Source organism: Astatotilapia calliptera, chromosome 13, assembly GCF_900246225.1.
Source record: "Astatotilapia calliptera chromosome 13, fAstCal1.2, whole genome shotgun sequence".
NCBI classification, from domain to species: Eukaryota; Metazoa; Chordata; class Actinopteri; order Cichliformes; family Cichlidae; genus Astatotilapia; species Astatotilapia calliptera.
The window spans coordinates 17,788,028-17,805,782 of record NC_039314.1 but is presented as its reverse complement, the minus strand read 5'-3'; the positions used below and the strand labels follow the sequence as shown (position 1 = coordinate 17,805,782).

The window sequence follows — 17,755 nt, the reverse complement described above, 5'->3', positions numbered from 1 at the left end:
CCATGCGTATCAGCTCACGCTGTGAATACGATTAACACGAAATAGTGTTCTGAGGGCATTTCCATGTAAATCTCAATACTGCTCCAGCATAAGTGTAATTGGCTTTCTTGTCATGGAGACATATCAGAACACACCATGTTAAATTGAAACAATTAAAGGCTTCAAATGATTTCTGTTGTTCTGTGACAAATGCGTGACAGATTCCTTCTATTGTTTGCCATGCTTTGCATAAAGGTCTCGTGTTCCGCAACTGTCTAAATGGGACTGCTCAGATAACAGATCACCTAAGATTTAGGAGCCGTTTTATGTTATTGCTGAGAAAAAAGGCGACCAGGGGGGGGGGGGGGGGGGGGGGGGGGGAAGCCATATCAAATGATGTGTTATAAAAAATATCTAACAATAAGGAGATGTGGTCTAAAATGGCCCAAATGTGATTCTTCAAGCAGTAGATTAACATGGATGTTGTATTTATATTATCACAGTTAATAAAAAAGGGCCTAGGTTATGTAGCTTGGAGTGCTAATGCCATTATAAAACTGTAAGGCAATTACTCTGTTAGCTCTAGCCTGAGGTAATGAATGCATTTAGAAGCATAGGGCCATTAGATGAAGGTACTTCAAAGAGCACAGGAAGAGAGATTCATTTAAATACATGGGTAATTGCTTGACATGAACACATTTGTAATATTTTCTCCTTGTGGATTACACAAAGAATTGGAAAAGAATGGGCTTATGCTCATTTTGGGAGGAAAGAAAAGAATCCAAAGCAATCAGCTTAATAATAAAACAATATTGAGTTTCCACTTTTAATTTCATAATGAATCTAATTTGTTACAGAAGAGAGAAATTGAGTGTGATATAATGTGATATCCAGTCTATTTGTCCATTACTGCCAGAGGGCACAAAATGGTATTATAAATTGTCTTTTTTATATTATGAATAGAAAATTGTTTTATAACAAGATCTTAAAAGGGAGGGTGAATTCCAAAGTCTCTCTTCACTTAACGCAATGCCCGCAAACCAATCTCCTTTCTCATCACTTGACTGCTCACACTTATTACTTTCATATTCACCCTGGACTTTGCATTGAATTTTTATATCTCCACTCCTCCCACAGGGTCAGACTGTCATCTACGATGTTGTCTTAGAATTACGAGGTAAACTTCAATCAGAGGCAGCTTCCCCCCTTTTTTCTCTGTGTAGCAACAATATTAGCGTGCATCCCTTGCTATCCATGAGCACTCCCATATTGGCTTTCTGTCTCCTTACAATTACCACGTGTCTTACTGGTCCCAGGGAGAAGGCTGGTGGAAATCAATAGTGGAGTAATATTATCAACTGGAGGGTGAAGTCATGGGAGGGGGGAGTAGAGGTGGTGAGTGGGCTTGGTGTCGATTTGCCTTTCTGCTAATGCACACCGCGCGTCCTCCAGCTTTATCTTCTTTTTATAGAGTCTCCCTACCTCACCTGCACCCTGTAATGGCTGTTCTCTATATGCCGTTTCTGTTCTCATTCCAAATGTACATGCCAGCCTCGGCCCGCCGCGGGCTGTTTTATTGGGAATGTGCTTTTGACCCCGAGAGCTGACCCTCAGATGGCAAGCTTAACAATGACGAATCACTTGGTGGGATCATTTACATGCCCCCTGAACCCCATATTTGGGTCCATTAGAGAGCAAATCAAATATTTATGTTGTTTATTGGAAGTGCAGGGTTTCATCTCACTCTGTGATTGTTTCATGCAAAGGCTGGGAGACCATGCTATATTAAGTATGCGCACACCCAGGAAACTAATCTTGGGTTCAGTGTCAAAATCTGTCTCAGAGCCAACAACACTTTGTATTCAAGGAAAAAAAGAAGCGAAAGAAAAGAAAGGGAAAAAGGGAGGAGGGTTTCTCTGTAATAAAGCTGTGTTAAACACTGTTGCTCTCTTTGTTCACAAGATGTGGATTTCACAAAGACACTGGGTGACTTTATAAAATAAAAACAGTGCAGCTAGACTGACCTGTGATGCCTGCGGAGATAGAACGAGTCATGTGGATATGAAAGGGTAAGTGTACTTTACCTTTTGGTCTACGTTTACAGTTGAAATTAGAGTAACATTTCATGTCTAGGTGTTGTTTCCTGTCTCCACAGGGACTGGGTCTAATTGAAACACTTCATATACTGAACCAGGGACTAGCTGTGATGTTCCATTTCTCCACATTGCCTTGGTCAAATGTCTATAGCTACCACACAGTCTGTTCTTTATTAAATTGTCCGTTGGACATTAATGATATTGCGGTGTAGCATGCTGGGATTTAATAGATAAGGTCTTTAAAGGTTTTACAGTATTATTAAAACTCTGAGGTGGCCTCCACTTTACTGCGTGCCGAGGGGTTTTGAAAGTACTAATCAGTCATATTATTACACTTGACACATCTGGAACGTCAGTCATCAAAATGGTTACTGGCAGGGTAGCAATTAGTGAAAACACACAGATAGATTTTATCAATCGGAAATGGAAAGAGCGCAAGAATCAAAGGGGAGAAAAAGAATAAAAGAATCAAAGCGGTTCTGCAGGGGAGGGTTTTTTTCTCACTGTTTGCACCCAAGTTTTCGTGCTCAGGTCTTTCAATATGCCAGCGTCTTTATGTGCCACACCGGTGTGTATAAAACTGATGTGGCTTTCAACTCCTTCACCAAGGTTCAAAAGAAAACAATAAGAAAGCCAAAGCATAATAACATGCAGTCTTTGTCTATTAGCCGCAGTAAGACTAGGGGGTTTACGGCACAGGGTTCTGTAAACAAAAGATTAAACCAAATCGAGCTGCAGAAAATGAAAGGAAAACATGAGTGGGGTAATGAGGGTGCAGACGTCGTTTCTGACCAGATTACCATCTCCACAGACTACTGGAGAGGAAAACGCCTGATTGAGCTATTTTACCACACAGAGAGTTTACGCCTCTCTCCACACACAAAACCAATAGCATTACCACGCTGGTTAGTGGGTAAGCCACATATGTGAAGAAAATCTGTTAGAGTTTTGGGTCATACTGCTCTGCTTGGTTGTAATGTTGTTTTGTTTATTTGTCGAAGAATTATAACCCAGACCGCTCTGTGTCATTATGGTTCTTTTGGTTTTCAGTGCAGCAGAGACACTGTACTGACCTTTGGTAACCTCTCAGGGTCGCCGGGGTGTCTGGGGATGACTTTCTGCAGCCTCTGGAACCCATAGTCGATGGTTGGCTCATTCAGGGCTGAAAAAAAGACGAGAGAAGGTGAAAATTAGAGCGTTGTGGGGGCTAAACTAATTGAGAAATGAGTTAGAGTTTACAGTAAAATAGTCATTTCCAAATCCAAACCTCAAGGGCCAGACAGTGTTTTATACGACACAAGTTCCTCTGACACTTGTGCCACTAAGTGCTATTCCATTAAAAGCCATGATGACCTACATCAGTCTGAGGATTCTTCAGAGGGGCCCTCCCCCTTTTTATCTGCTTGAGAATATTGACTAAAGCAAACTACATAACGGCGGTCTTTTAATCTAACAGAGCCTTAATAATCTGTGAAAGGCTGTCCACACATTGATCTAGTGTAAGTTGCCGTCATTTCACCCTTCTGCACCAACTGTACTGCAACACTGGCCGTGTGAAATACGGCAGCAGATCCCATGGAGCCATTAATCTCTCCCACCCCTCAAATAGTAATCTGGGGCATGAAGCATATTGGGCGATGAATCAGAGGCACAAAGTAAATGAATCATAACCCAGACTTTGGTGAGAGCAGGGCGTTTTATGTCTGACAGTCCTAATGGGTAATTGAAGGTTTCCTTACAGCTCCGCCTGATTCTAAACAATCATGTGTACACTCATAGGCAGGACAAGGCGAGGGAGGCAGGGCAGAGGAGAGAAGGAGGGGAGGAGTGGAAGAAAGGAGGAGAGCAGTGTAAAGGGGGAAGGAACGACTTAATAGAGAACATCACTTCTCAATGTAGATATCATTTTCAGGAGAGTAACTCCACCGAGCAAGGCGCTTCATAAATCAATGGCTTTCTATGGAGACTAATAAGAGCTGCCTGCCTCTATTCATTGTTCAGCCTGTAATTTGGCCCATCACTCATTACTCAGCATGTAATTTCAGCATTAACACCGCACAGCTCGCTGAACCTGCTGAACACCAGAGAATGTGAAAGCAAGCAACCCCCCCCCCCCCCCCCCCCCACACACACACACACACAAACACACACACGCACATAGAGGCAGGCAGGGCCACTGGAGCACAAGCCAGGGAGTCAGGGCAGGAAAAGGAACATTTATGTTTCTCATTCTTTCTTTTGTACATCAGATACACATGCACAACCCCGAAACACACCCATAAGGCATACTGCACCTACTCACGCATACTTATGTTACTCACACACATACTTATAATCGAACACACCACTTGTGCTAAAACTCAAATACGGTAATTGCTAGCTCAACCGTGCTCAAGTGGAGCAGTTATGTGTTCAAGCATGGACAATGCAGGGTGATAATCGATAGCAAGGATCTGGCTTACAAATACAGTGATATTCAGCCTCATAGGCTGGACACACCTGAATAAACCCATGCCACAACAACATACACTGCTGGAAATCTGATTTGACATGTCATCATGCGTCCCGAAACGACAAAGGTCTGCCATGGAATGTGAGGGAAAGCCATCTTCTCCTTAATAAAGAATTGATCTGCCGTATTGATCGTACATGACAAGGCTATAGCAAGGAATTTGCCCCCTTTCTTTTGTTATTTCCACCCCCCTTCCCCTTCTTATCTATGCACTCTGGCAGTCCTGTACATGTGTGCATGTGTACACACACGAGTGTGTAGATGTGAGTGCATATGGCCGGCAGAGAGAGAGTGTATGTGCACGGCAGCCCTGCCAGACCCTGCTGCTCAGTGTGATGTAAATTGTGTATGTGTAAAAAGCACTCCATAATCAGGCCATCCATCATCAGAGGCTGTCAGTGGGCTCTCTCAGGGTGATACATCACGCTCTCCTGTCCTCTGCCTCAGTTGGGGCCTACACAACCCGCCAGGCATGCTGGGAACACAGCCGGAGAGACGTACAGTACAGGACAAGACCTAGGTTGGGAGAGGTGTTCTGTTTGATGTGCCTCTCCAATGATAATGATGCCCTCCTGTAAATGCATGTTTTGGAGGGTAGGGTCTCCTTAATCCTTGAAATGTGGTTTATGCTGGATTTTGTCGACAGCTTTCACAGTTTATTACACTTCTAAATATGGAGGAATCGAAACGCCTCGAACTAAACCGATATTAGATGTAAAGTTTTCTCCGTCATGGTTTAACACCTGGCAGAATCGCCTGCAGTTGTCGTCCAAGCGTCAGGCATGATCTCTACATGTCGACATGTCACCATCTCATCTATCATGGAGATGATCTTTGTAACAACCCCGGCATAATGAAATTGGTGACACGGACCGCCATCTGCTATTGATTTCATGCAAATGCTTTTGACAGCTGATGGAGACTTGCATTAGCGCTAAACGGTGCTGTCAGTTGATGAGTTGACAGTTTTGTAGTCATAGCATGTACACTAGTGCAGACAGACACAGACAATGTCAATAATCCTGTAAGAGCTGCTGATGATATATACTGAGCACTTATATTCAATCTAGACAATAAATGTGTTATGAGTGCAGTCGTTGCATTGCGCCTCACATTTTTTCTTTCAGGCAAAGATTTTCTTTCATGTGCTGAGCTTTTACAAGAATCATTGGGACTACTCGCCTTACTTTTCCTCACACCACACACATTGACAGCAGCCCCACCTCTTCACCTCATGTCTTTTTTAATCCTTGACACATCATTATGTTCCAACTTCACACTCTGTCGTAAACTTTACTCTCTTCTAAAGAGCAGCTCTGTGATGCCCCGGCATGACTCGATGCATGCCAGAATTTGTTTGCTCCTTCCAGTACAATATGGAGAGAGAGGTGGGATGAGGGTGTGGACAAAGCATGCCCCCCTCCCCCTAACCTCCTCCTTACCCCTCCTTGTAAGGCTTCTCAATCGCTGCAAGGAAACATGAAACCCTCCACACACATCCCATAAATCCTGAATTGGGTGGGGAGTCTAGCCGAGGGGAGGGGGGGGGGGGGGGGGGGGGGACTGGAGGAGGTATGATACGGGTGGGGGGGGGGGTCGCTGGCACGTTCCAGTCACGCCCGCTTCCCGGCCCGCGGCCAATCAATACCACTTTCCTGTTTTAGAGGCGGGTAATTATGAGGTGGAGAGATTGTGTGACCTCTCACCCCTGCTGCATTACTCGCCTGATATTAAGATAAATTGCCTGATTTTGGGTAAACATATGCTGCAATTCAAACTGTCAGCACTGGTTTGCTCAGGGATAATTTGTATTGATCTCCTGGCTTCTTCCCCATTTTGCTTACTGACCTCATGGATAATTAGAGAAAAAGAGACACGGGGAGGTAAGGCAGGGCTTGCATTTGAATACTTTGCAGGAGAGATGAAGAGCACATGCGGGGGGGATGTTGGGAGGTGGCAGAGGGAACATTAGAGACTAATAGAATTTTCATTTTCTCTCATTTTCGGCTCAGATTTAGACAGGTTACGTGTTTTGTTCAATTATATCTCTTTTTTTCTCTTTCCCTGCCTGTCTTATATACACAGCGATGGCCCGGGGTTTAATTTCTGTCGTGATACAAATTTTACAAATATAATGAGACAACAAAGCGACGGCGAATACGTTTCAAGTTAAACAGCTGATAACAAAAGGATTTATTGCCATATGTGAGCAAAATTAGCATGGTAAGTGACGAAAGAACAGACGTGATAAAGAGTGTGCTTCCCCTTCACGAAGGTTTGGAAGAACATTTTTATGAATATTTCAGTAATTTTCTCTCTCCAGAGAGTGAATGATCATGTTTCAGAATATGAAGAAATGGAATGCATGACTCGGTGTGCAGCTGTGACCATATCATTTCCAATTTTGAATATCACGCATGCGCATGGGCATGCATGGCAGGCCTTCAGTGAGATTCCTCTGCCTGGAATGTGCAATTCCCAATCTTATTTTGATCTGATGCCTTAATCTGCCACCCTTTCATGCCACTAACACATTTTCTCTGAGAGCTCCTTTAGCCGCCTCAGTCGAGCCACTTTACTTAAAATGTAGAGTGGATGGCGTGTACATGGCATCTGAGTGTGGTCCGCTGCTCCTTCTCCATGTTCTCTAGAAATAGGACATGAGTAACCGCTCTACAAGAACACTGTAACATGGCCGTCTCTGGCAGCCAGAAGTGCTTACATGGCGATACAGCACAGTGTGCCCACAGTCCATATGAAAGCGGATTGAACACTTGTATTGGCTTACAGTATCGAGGTAAAAACATAGGGAAATGTTTGAGCAAAGCAGTAAATTTAAAGGAAATTGTTCCTTGTTAAGTCTATGAGCCTGAATGGAAGCTCGCACAGTGTACTAGCATTCCTGCCAGCCATTACAGCTTATTACGATAACTCTATCTTTCCAGGAGATAAAAACCTAGCCTTGTTGCCATTTGCCAGCTATTACTTTCGCTAATTATACTTAACTGCTTCGAGCTTATCTCCACTCCTCCTACACCATTGAGCAGTTATTTTTTTCTTTCCCCTTAACACAAATTAGAGGTGGAGTGGGAGTTGGAAAGGGGGAGACAGATAAACAGCACAGGCAGAAGTTCATTCAAGTGTTATTGCATTTGTGACTTGTCAAACAGTCTAACTGAAGCCTTCTAGGCACCTGCAGTCTGTTAGATGGATGCAGTTCACAACAGCATCAACACACATAACGACCTCTTCTCGTCAATATTCAACAGCTGCGGACGTAGGACGGGCGTATATCTTCACAGCGTTGCGTTAAGGAATTAAAACGGACTCCTGTGCGTACAAGGAAGGCGTGATATTCAGAAGTCATGCTGCTGCTCCTCAGTATAAATGTGTTCCAGTGTTGAGAGCAGAAAATACGCATGCAGACCATCTTAAAAAAAAAAATCAACCAACACCAAACCAAGGCAAATTGAAATTTTCACAGCAAACCCACGCAAAGCAAACCTCATCTGTGTTAACACTGACCATATCATCTCCATCCACTGCAGCCAGTTATCACTCAGTGATTCCATCTCCAGCAGTCTCAAGATGAACAGGAAATTAAAATTTCAAAGATCTGCAGTTAAGATAAATCAATGGAGACAGATCAATGTTCATTGAAATTTCATGAACTTTGAGCCAATACAGATGAAAAAAACCCAGACAGTTACAGTCTCCAGCAGATATTGCTCCTGCAACAGATAAAATGTAATTAACACGCTTAAAAGGGAGCAATGTTACAGATTGCCCATCCATAATTCCAGACTCCCTTCATATCGGTGGTATTATTAGAAAGGGCCGAAGACACCTGTTCAATCCTCTTAGATGACATCTAAAGTACTTGTGCCACTTCTCTGAGGACGTCAGCGGACTTTCACACATTACCGGCCAACAGAAATCAAATGGGTTCCCTTCACAGCTGATTGCAAGCGCAAATTAATATTGTAAAATGAAGATCAATACATGGACGGGGCACAGATCGATGACGGCTAAATTACGGCCGCATTTTCCCCCTCATTCAAGATGAGTTGTGTTTTCCTCTCAAAGTCGATACCGTGCTGCCTCCCTCATTCATTTCTCAATAAACTTGCCGATGAATTTCAATCAAAATGCGGCAGAGGAGGGGGCGGGAGGCTGGAGTTCTTTTAAAGCCCGTTGGGTGCAGATCATACTGAAAATGGGGCAAGAAGAGGAGGTAGAGAAAAAAAGAGGAGGAGGGAAAGATCCTCGTCTATCAAGAGCCCCCCTCCCTGCCTCCTGTGTCTATCTTTCCCGTGGCAGAGGACTGATGCTGTGACTTCGTGAGGACAATCCATTTTAAGAGCTATTACAAAACAGACCTCTAACGATACTGTAGGACAAAAAGTGGGTCCAATTAAAATTAAATCAATGAATACCATCCTTACTGGGAGGAAAAAAAGCACGCACCTATGCTTTCATTTTTCTCATGAAAGATAACCACAATGCATTTCACAGAGAGATGTAATGGGGGAAAATACATGCTCAACTGCAAGTGCTTATTTCAATCAATTTCCTGGAGCTGGATTTCACAGGTCACTTGCTGATAACACGCTGTGGAATAATGCCACAGTGTGCTTCTCAAAGCCTACCTGACAAGCTGCCTGACAGTGGGGGAGTGCGAGCACGTGTCACGTCAGCCCTCTAATTGGACACAAGGACCTTCCTCCGTGGAACCTTGTCGTGCTCCACACAAGCTCACAAGGCCTTCAAACCAGGCCCATCTAACTTGGCAATGAGTGTCTGCTCCACTCCCGTGGAGCTGGTGCTAAATACCAGAGTTGTAATGAGACAGGTAGGTATGGGGATATGGCTAGTGGATAACATGCTTTGACACATGCTAAAACTGTTGTGCCAACTGGTTACAACCCACGTGACTGTGGCAGTGACATTTATAAATGCCTATGTCATCTTTTCTCATTGTAGCAGTTCATACTGCAGGGGGATTTTCTTTTTCCTCCTTTAAATCAGCCTTTTTTAGAAATATCACAAATGTTGTGCGGAGTGGCTTTAAAGGGTGCGGAAATATGAAGTCATTTGGCGTGTGTGTTTCAAAGAGCTCCTCAAAAGCAGATCTGTTTACATACCTCCTTGAATGCCTTTGATTATAGCATATCTTTGCTGTAGGCCACACCCCGTCGCTGACCAGCAACCAACCGAGTACCAAACCCAACCCATCAGGACAGGAAATGAAAAGGAAGCACCTCATCTGATCAGCTTCTAAGTCTGGAACTTCAAAGTGACGGCAGGGCGGAGAGGAGACGCAAGGATAGGGACAATTCACGAGCTGGTCAGCACAGGACCCTATCTGATGTGCTTTGATAAAGACGTCTGCATTTGTTTGTTTAATTTTTCCCTTTTTTTTAGGGAGAGTAGGGTCCACCGCTGTAACACTGTGTTCCTCTTTCTAAGAGCAGAACATTAAGTGGGTTTAATTTTGGATTTGAGAAGTGGACTTCACTATTTATATCTCTGATTTGTGCATAGAGGTTGTCAGCTCAGTGTGGGTGCATACATGTTGGAGACTGGCATTAAATAGTTTGACTTTCATAAAGCAGGAAGCTTTAGTGGAAGTGTATTTACAAAGAACCCTTACTTCTGCACTATCAACATCTCCCTTTTCCATCCCTTACAAGGTTGACATTTCTTGAGCTCCACCAGTATTGAGTGAAGCACACATGACCCCTTTGTCCTTATGTTGATGAATGACTGCCTCATACCCATTTTGTCAGATTTTGGTGCAGTGGAGTCGATAGCGTCACCTTGACGAGGAAAGTTTGTGATCCATCAGCCCTCAAGGCTGTCTGGCCACAACTAAGGCCTGGCAAGAACAGAACACTGTATGGGGGCATCCGCTTCATCCAAAAATCCTTCACCCAGTGTGTGCTGCAGTCTTGTGAGGTCGAACGAATGGCTCTTATTACTGCCGCTTTACAGTGAAGGGAGAAAAAAGAAAAAGAAAAAACACTTGACTTGTACTAATAGCTGCGAAGCCATGCTGGTCACCAAAGGTCTGAAGACGAAGCACCCTGTCAGTGCCCAGCTTGGGAAATTAGCAAATAATGTTCCCTTCCCCCTGACAAATGTGTGACAGCTCGCCTTCGCCAATCATTCTCTCCTAACGTTATGATGCATGTCCTGGATCCCCACTGGAGGATACAGGCGAAGTTTACTGACCCTCAATTTACCCATGACAAATGGGGTCCCGGTAAATGTGCGTTTTCTGGGGCGCGGAAGGGGTTCATTTTAAGCAATCCTGGTTATGTGGATGTCACTGATTAGGATAAATAGTGGCTGAGTGTGTTAGGACTGCTTGCAGAACCATATTACCAAGAGCCCGCATCGTTGCCCCTGGAGGGGAGCACTCGTGGAAACTTGGCCAAGATAGAAAACCAAAAGCTCTGATGCAATTAGGAGCTTAAATTGGATGAATTGTACACTCAAGTTTTTATTTATGATTTACTCTTTCATACACTTATGTAAGTATGCAATAAAAAGGTGAAAATGCTGCAAATGAGGCCAGAAAATTGAGACCTTTTGGTTTAGAAATATTTAATCTGGCCCGCACGTACAGGTTTTAGGGTTTAATAAAGTGAAAAGTATAATACAGTATTGACTCAGATACAGCCAGGACTTTCTCCTTTTGATTTTCTACAACCTTGCTGACAGCTGGTTCTACCAGTCCTGTCCTGACCAATAGATAACCAATATATGGATTAGACAGAGGACAAATCAGCAAGCTCCAAGGGACGACAAGCTTTTTAGAAGGTAAAAGGTATAGACTGTAAAACATCAAAATAGGCAACAAGTCATTCCTTTAAAAATGTGCCACTTAAAGAACGGATATAAGCTATTTAAAGCAGTCGGTAAACTGCAGGCTTCTCAAGTTTTATATAGTATGTCTGTTTGTCTCATTAGTGTTTTAAACATTCAAGAGTCGATGCCAACAGGATTATTTGACATATACTACACCGTGCTCTCTTTCTGAGAATGGATTGTGAGTTTTGGAGCCGTTCCAGGGTGCTAACCCGAGTGAGGACATGTCCCTCTGCTGTTCGAATTGACTGCAGTCTCCTCTGTGTTGACTCTTGGTAATTTGTGATAATTTCTTAAATTGAGCGAGTTAAATTTCCACAATTAGGGTGGTGGTGCAAGAAGAGTCAACATAAAAAAAAAGTCTAAAAAGGCACTCCTCTCAAGCCGTGCTCTCAAGTCATGCTTGAAGCCATATGCTTTGATAACTAGACCTTTGATATGCACACGGTGCTCTCCAATATGACACCGTGCCTTTCTGTGCCTTTTAGACAGCACTGTGTCACTACATGCCCTTTTCAGCCCATGTAATGTGCTATTATAACTCCAAATCTATTTGCAAATGAAGTGCCATTTGCTCAAGAGTCAGAAACAGAAAGAAAAGCTATAGCTGGAAATGAGTTTCATTCTTAAATACAATATCTGCTCTCTTACACTCAATGCATCAGCCAATTGTCATTTTAATGTCCGAGAGATGTAGCTAACATCCTTTTACCTACTGTACGTGTGGAAGCAGTGATATCTTTTTCTAGCGTTATGCATTCTGCTCTTATAACGGTTTCGTTCTCTCAAGCGTCAACCCCTGTACAATCAGGGTAAGCCACATAGGGAATAGCAGAGCAGAGGAGCCAGACCTGTCTATTGGTGACTTTCTCTTTTAATTCACCACACTAATCAATTGTACCACCGTTGCCTCGAGGGGTAATTGTATCTTTATACTAACTGGAAGTGAGTAGGAACCCAGGGAAGACAGAGAAGAAGAATGGTGGGAAAAAAAACAACAAAGATAGGGAGAAGGGGACACGTTTCCCCAGTAAAACCTGATGGTAATCATCCCAATCCGCTTAGCCTCTGTGACTAATGGGGTCTGTTCTTAAGGGACCTGGCACTTTCACTAGGGTGCTATAGAAGCCATTAATGTCTTAACTTATACACCTTCTCAGGGCTGCACAGTAACACATGTACACACATACACACACATTTCCCCCTCACTCACTCTCATACAAATACACACATACACTTACGCAGCCACACTACACTCCTGTTTCATTATCCCAGTGCCTTGTTGGCCTCTGCTCTGCTCCTGCTAGGGAGGTTAAATGCAGGAGAGCTGGGCCAGACTGCATGGTTGGAGGAGAAGGGGACGGGTGGTTGGGGGTGGTGGTGGAGGTGGTGGTGCTGGAGATTTTAGAAGTGGGAGGGGGGACTTGATGAGAAACAGCTGCCCCAGGATGGAGGGGTCTGGATGGGGATTTTGGGTGAGGGAGTTGGGGGGGGGGCTGCACAACCCTGGCCTTGAGCGTAGCAAGGCCAGGGTTGTGCTTGGAGGCTTGGGAGTGCAGGGGGAAGTGTGAGTGCCTTGACGCACCCCCATTTCATTCTGCCCATCAGAGTTGGAACAGTCAGAGGCTTCCAGGTCAGACAGGCTCTGACCCCCAGAACCTCTGTCTCCTCACCAATGATGACAGATAAGACCACCACTTCCTTCTGTTAGCCAAGATAATCAGATCCTTTACTTAGAGTGTGACACACACACTCCCCTTCTCTCTCACGTACATATCTCTCCCTCTTTGCCGTTAATTCTCTCCTATGAATTCATGTTCAGCATACATGAGAATAACCAGATATATGTGTGCACTTAACCTACAGTAGATATGGCTTTTCTAATCTGATTTATTGTAAGAAAAAAAAAAAGAAATCACATTTTGGCTTATAAAAAATTGGCTCATTAGCAGAAAGCATTATCTGTCTCACTAAATAACAGATAAAGAGAACTGGCAGAAATAACTTTCCTGACAGCTTGATTCTAACAGAGCTTGGCAACGACCTTGTATGGTGGCAGGTCAGAGAGGGATCGAGTTGCACTTGTAGTCGCCCCCCTCCACAACAGCTTTTCACGAGCAGTGCAAATCTCACACATTCAACATTCAGCAAGTCGGACGGTTAGTTCATTATTAGTGCCTGGACTTAAGGCTGGGGGCTCCATCCAGAAGGAAGGGGGAAAAGCGGGGGTACATGAATAAGCCTGTAGAAAAAGGGAGAGCAGGGTGGAGGAAGTTTTGACTCACCGGTATAGACGAATCTTCCAGGGGCGCCTTTGCAGAACTGCTTGGACTTGTAGGACAGCGTTACTTCCACAACACCGGGAATGTGCCGAGGTGGAGTCTGGACGCGGATGGCGTGGGGAGTTATGAGCTGGATCACAGAGATTTAAAAAAAGCAAAAGAAAAAAGGGGTATAAGCGGTCATTACTTGCTAGAAAGTTTGTCTTAATAATTATTATTCTAATATTGTGGATGGGTTTCAATTGAGTATAAAATGTGAAATTCTACATCGTACCTCACTCCATACAAGCATGGTGCCGAACACAACTTGTAGGCCATCGAAGAAGTTGTCCCCTATGAGGATGACAGTGGCACCTCCAGTGGTCCATCCCTCACTGGGACTGATAGCCTTGATGCATGGGGTGGCTGCTTATCCAAGACAAAGAGAAGAGCAAATTCAGCACCTAAGCTTCAGCACTAGGCCTCACGTCTCCTTCCACTCAGACACATTACTGCGCCACCTCTACGTTGAGCCCTCCATATCTCTCTCACAAAAGACATATCATGGAAATTGCCCCTGGAAAAAAAATGATGGATTTGTCCTTTAAGGCACGAGAATCAAAATCATTTATCAGTGCGCTGGAGTGATGTAGTTAAGCAGACCCTTCAAATGGTCCACTTCACAAAGGCTAAACGCCAGGCTCACCAGGAAAATGATTTGATGGAGCAAATTATGTGTCAGGGCAAATGTAGCTATCAGAATTGATTAAGCATGCACCCGCATGTACAGTAAAATTTCAAAGTTGAACACATCTTAAATGAGTCAAGAATACAGGCTGTTAAAGTGGAAATGACAAGCTAAAGCTTTGCTGGTTCATGTTATTTCATTACCTTTGTTCTTCATGTGCAGTACAGTGCAGGCGGTGAGCGTAGTTTCAGGTTTCATAACGTGAAATGCACTCATGAATTATTCAGATTGTGTTTTTTTTTTCTCTCTTTTTGTGATCGATTCAATCCATTTCATATTGTTTATTACAATGCTTTTCATCTGGCATGACTTCTGCTACGTAGCTCTGCCATTCATCAACAGTCTGGGTTGTTATTATAATCTAATTTGAGTGATCTGGTGCCTCACATTCACTGTCATTTGATGCATTACCTTAATATGGTGCTCAGCACAACACTGTGTTTACAACAGAAATAGCATGACAGCTAGCCATAAAATAGCAATATCAAATTTAATCTATTTCCATCAATATCTTTTAACACACTATGAATTGTGCATGTTTTCCCTTTTCCTCAAAATACGAGCAACTATTTTGCAAGTTCCTTTTTTTTCTCTCCCCTTTACAAGCTCACTTCTAAACCTCTATTATCCTTTCCATCCAGTAAGTAAATCACAGTCAGCCATTGTTGTATGGATCACCTCAGACAAGACATCTCCCTTTGTTTGCCTTGCTGTTGGGTCTGTTCAGGTCATGTTTGCTCTCTCTCCGTGCCCATAAAGTGCACACACACACATTGGTACTACAGGGAATCTGACTTTAACAGGCGCTGTTGACTTCATGCTAATCACCTCGTACAGATTTTCATTTGTGAGGCCTGGAGGAGTGACATTTGCTTTCCTTAATTGCGAAGCAGAGCGTCTGAAAGAGGACCAACCCTCTATGGGCATGCTGGGCCCCCTCTAAGGGCCTGACCTTCATCAGTGCGGACGATTACAGCAAATAATTCACCCTTCAAAATTACTGTAAACAAATTGACTTTGGGGATGAGAGAGCGAGGGGGGCAGGAAGGAGGAGGAGGCAAGAAGAGGGCCTGATGGTGACGGTGACTGTTGGGGGGCAGCTGCAGCCTGGAACCTGCGACACGCACACACAATCACGCACGCACGCACGCACACAAAACCACACACACGCAGACGCACTACCTCGGAAATCCCAGTGCCCCCTCCCACACGCAGAAGGACCCATGGTGAGGCAGCGACTGAGGCCCTAAGCCGTCCACCCTTCTGCCTAAAAATTTGCATATGTCTCAATGCACAGACAGAGAGGGAAGCATGTGCTGAATGGGGACCGTGGCGAAGTGGATTACACAGTCAGCGCAGGCGATCTGATGACAGACACGCACAATGCCCCCTCAGCAGATGATAGGCATCATGAGGAGTGGACGGATGAGGATGCAAAGAGCCGCCCTGCCGCTCTGAGTGTTGCACCACTAAGTCTTTTGCAAACTTTGGGCTACAGCTGAGGAAATTCACTGAATTTGAATTCATATGTCATGGCTTGTTTTGGGGGCTCTTTTGTCTCTCTCTCTCTGTTTGCTAAAACGTTACCCTTGTCCATTTTTGTTTGTTTGCTTGACTTTTTTTTTTCCAAGATCGCCTTCGCTGTGAATTGATCGCGGGGTGCTGATCTGGGATCTGCTCTAATCTTTGTCGTTTCTGGTTAGGGTTAGCCGCGGAGGACGTCAAAACGGATCCAAGATCTGAGCGGAGGAGGTCCTAGCTCTAGTATTGTGACACTCAAACAGGTCTGATGTGGCCCCGTGAAGCCGTCCTTTGTTCTGCCTGCTGAAATGTGTTGTAATTGTGCTGTGGGATGTCCAGATGGTCGGTTGATAGTGCAGCTGATGGGATTATACCTTTTACCTCTCCCTGGGCCATCTGTTCCCTTTGACTCTCTCTCTCTCTCTTTCTCTCTCGCTCACTCTCAGCCTCTCTCTCTCATACTCTCTCCTTCTCTTTCTCCTTTCCTCCTCTCCTTTTTCCCCCCTTCTTTTCTCCTTCTCTTTCTTCCTCTTAGGCCCAGCAGTCTGGATTCACTTGTCTTTATTGCATAAACCCTAACAGCATTACAGCCACTTGGCATGCAAATGAGGCAGGCGCTGCAGGCTCTATGCTGAGTCTCCTATATTGTCTGGGGCTCTATAATGGTGGAACTGAGCTAAGGAACGTGTGTGTGCGCGAGTGTGTCTGAGTAAGTGAGAAAGAGAGAGAGAGAGAGAAATTCTGTGTGTGTCAGTGCTGGTTGTTCGTGTGTGTCTGTGTGTGTGTGGGGGGGGGTGCTCTGTGTGAAAGACTCAGCTATTTGTGAGCATGTTTATGCACCTTTGAGCCTGAATCTATACATGTTTGAGTGACAGGCAGCCACAAAGAACATCCATGTCTGAATGCATAATATGCTTGTTGTGTGACAGTACACACAAGTGAACAAAAATGTCACATGGCGAGATTCAGTCTGTCATCCACAGGCTGTGGCCCCTCTGTGCCAACAGGGGGCAGCACTTCTTGATCAATGCGAGGCAGTCGTGCAAGTGCGGTGTGAGCCGAGAGGAAGGATGCCTCTGTGTTTCAGCCACACAGTCAGTCAGCCAGTCACATATCTAAGGCTTCTCGCCCAGTGAACTCCCAAGGAAGAATGTGTTGCTAATTTAAAGCATGCTGTCTGCCTGCTAGTTGTCAAAGCAGTGTGGAGGACATGGCTGGAATTACATTTTATGACCGGCTCTCCTTTTCTCATGTGTCACATTTCTGTTTGTTAAAGGTGACGCAAACAAAGTGAGCAATCGCAGTTGATGCATGTTAAATTAGTTTGTTATGGAGCCGAGCCTAAGAGGGAGGGAGGGGGGAAAAAAGAGAAAAAACAAATCTCAACTTGTGTGAGCACACACAGTTAAGCAGAGGGAAGGTGTATTAAAGTTATTAGACAAAGACATGTTCAACTGGGCGGTTGACAATGGCTTCTTTTCTTGCTTTACGGGGCGTCACTCTGCTGCTTTGAAGAGTGTGGTGAAGGGTAGAATAAAAAAGGATGGGTTAGGGTAACCTGTAAAGAACACGAGCGTGCACACACGCACACACACACACAACGCAGGGGGTCCCATGGGAGCGGGGGAACATGGAGGCGAGGGCTCAACCTCTTTAATTGCTCTCCTCATTAAGAAACTGGTTGCTAGGCGATCCACACCTATCGTGTCATAAACGTGAAACACACAAACAGAACGTCAGCGAACATAATGACTTTGGTGCTCCG

The 17,755-nt window shown here is 44.5% G+C and overlaps 1 protein-coding gene across 8 annotated transcripts in view; it reads right to left on the bottom strand.

The window, feature by feature from the left end:
* The window catches only part of LOC113035527 (transcription factor COE3), a 65,932-nt gene that overhangs the window by 4,988 nt on the left and 43,189 nt on the right, over window positions 1-17,755 (bottom strand). For 4 of the 8 annotated variants that reach the window (XM_026191146.1, XM_026191148.1, XM_026191150.1 and 1 more), the window contains exons 9-11: window positions 14,017-14,150; window positions 13,746-13,872; window positions 3,149-3,237 (exon numbers count right to left, since the gene is read on the bottom strand). In XM_026191146.1, coding sequence (XP_026046931.1) covers window positions 3,149-3,237; window positions 13,746-13,872; window positions 14,017-14,150 — 350 coding nt within the window. The remainder of the gene's footprint in view (window positions 1-3,148; window positions 3,238-13,745; window positions 13,873-14,016; window positions 14,151-17,755) is intronic. The other 4 variants (XM_026191147.1, XM_026191149.1, XM_026191153.1 and 1 more) reach the window with 1 other exon arrangement.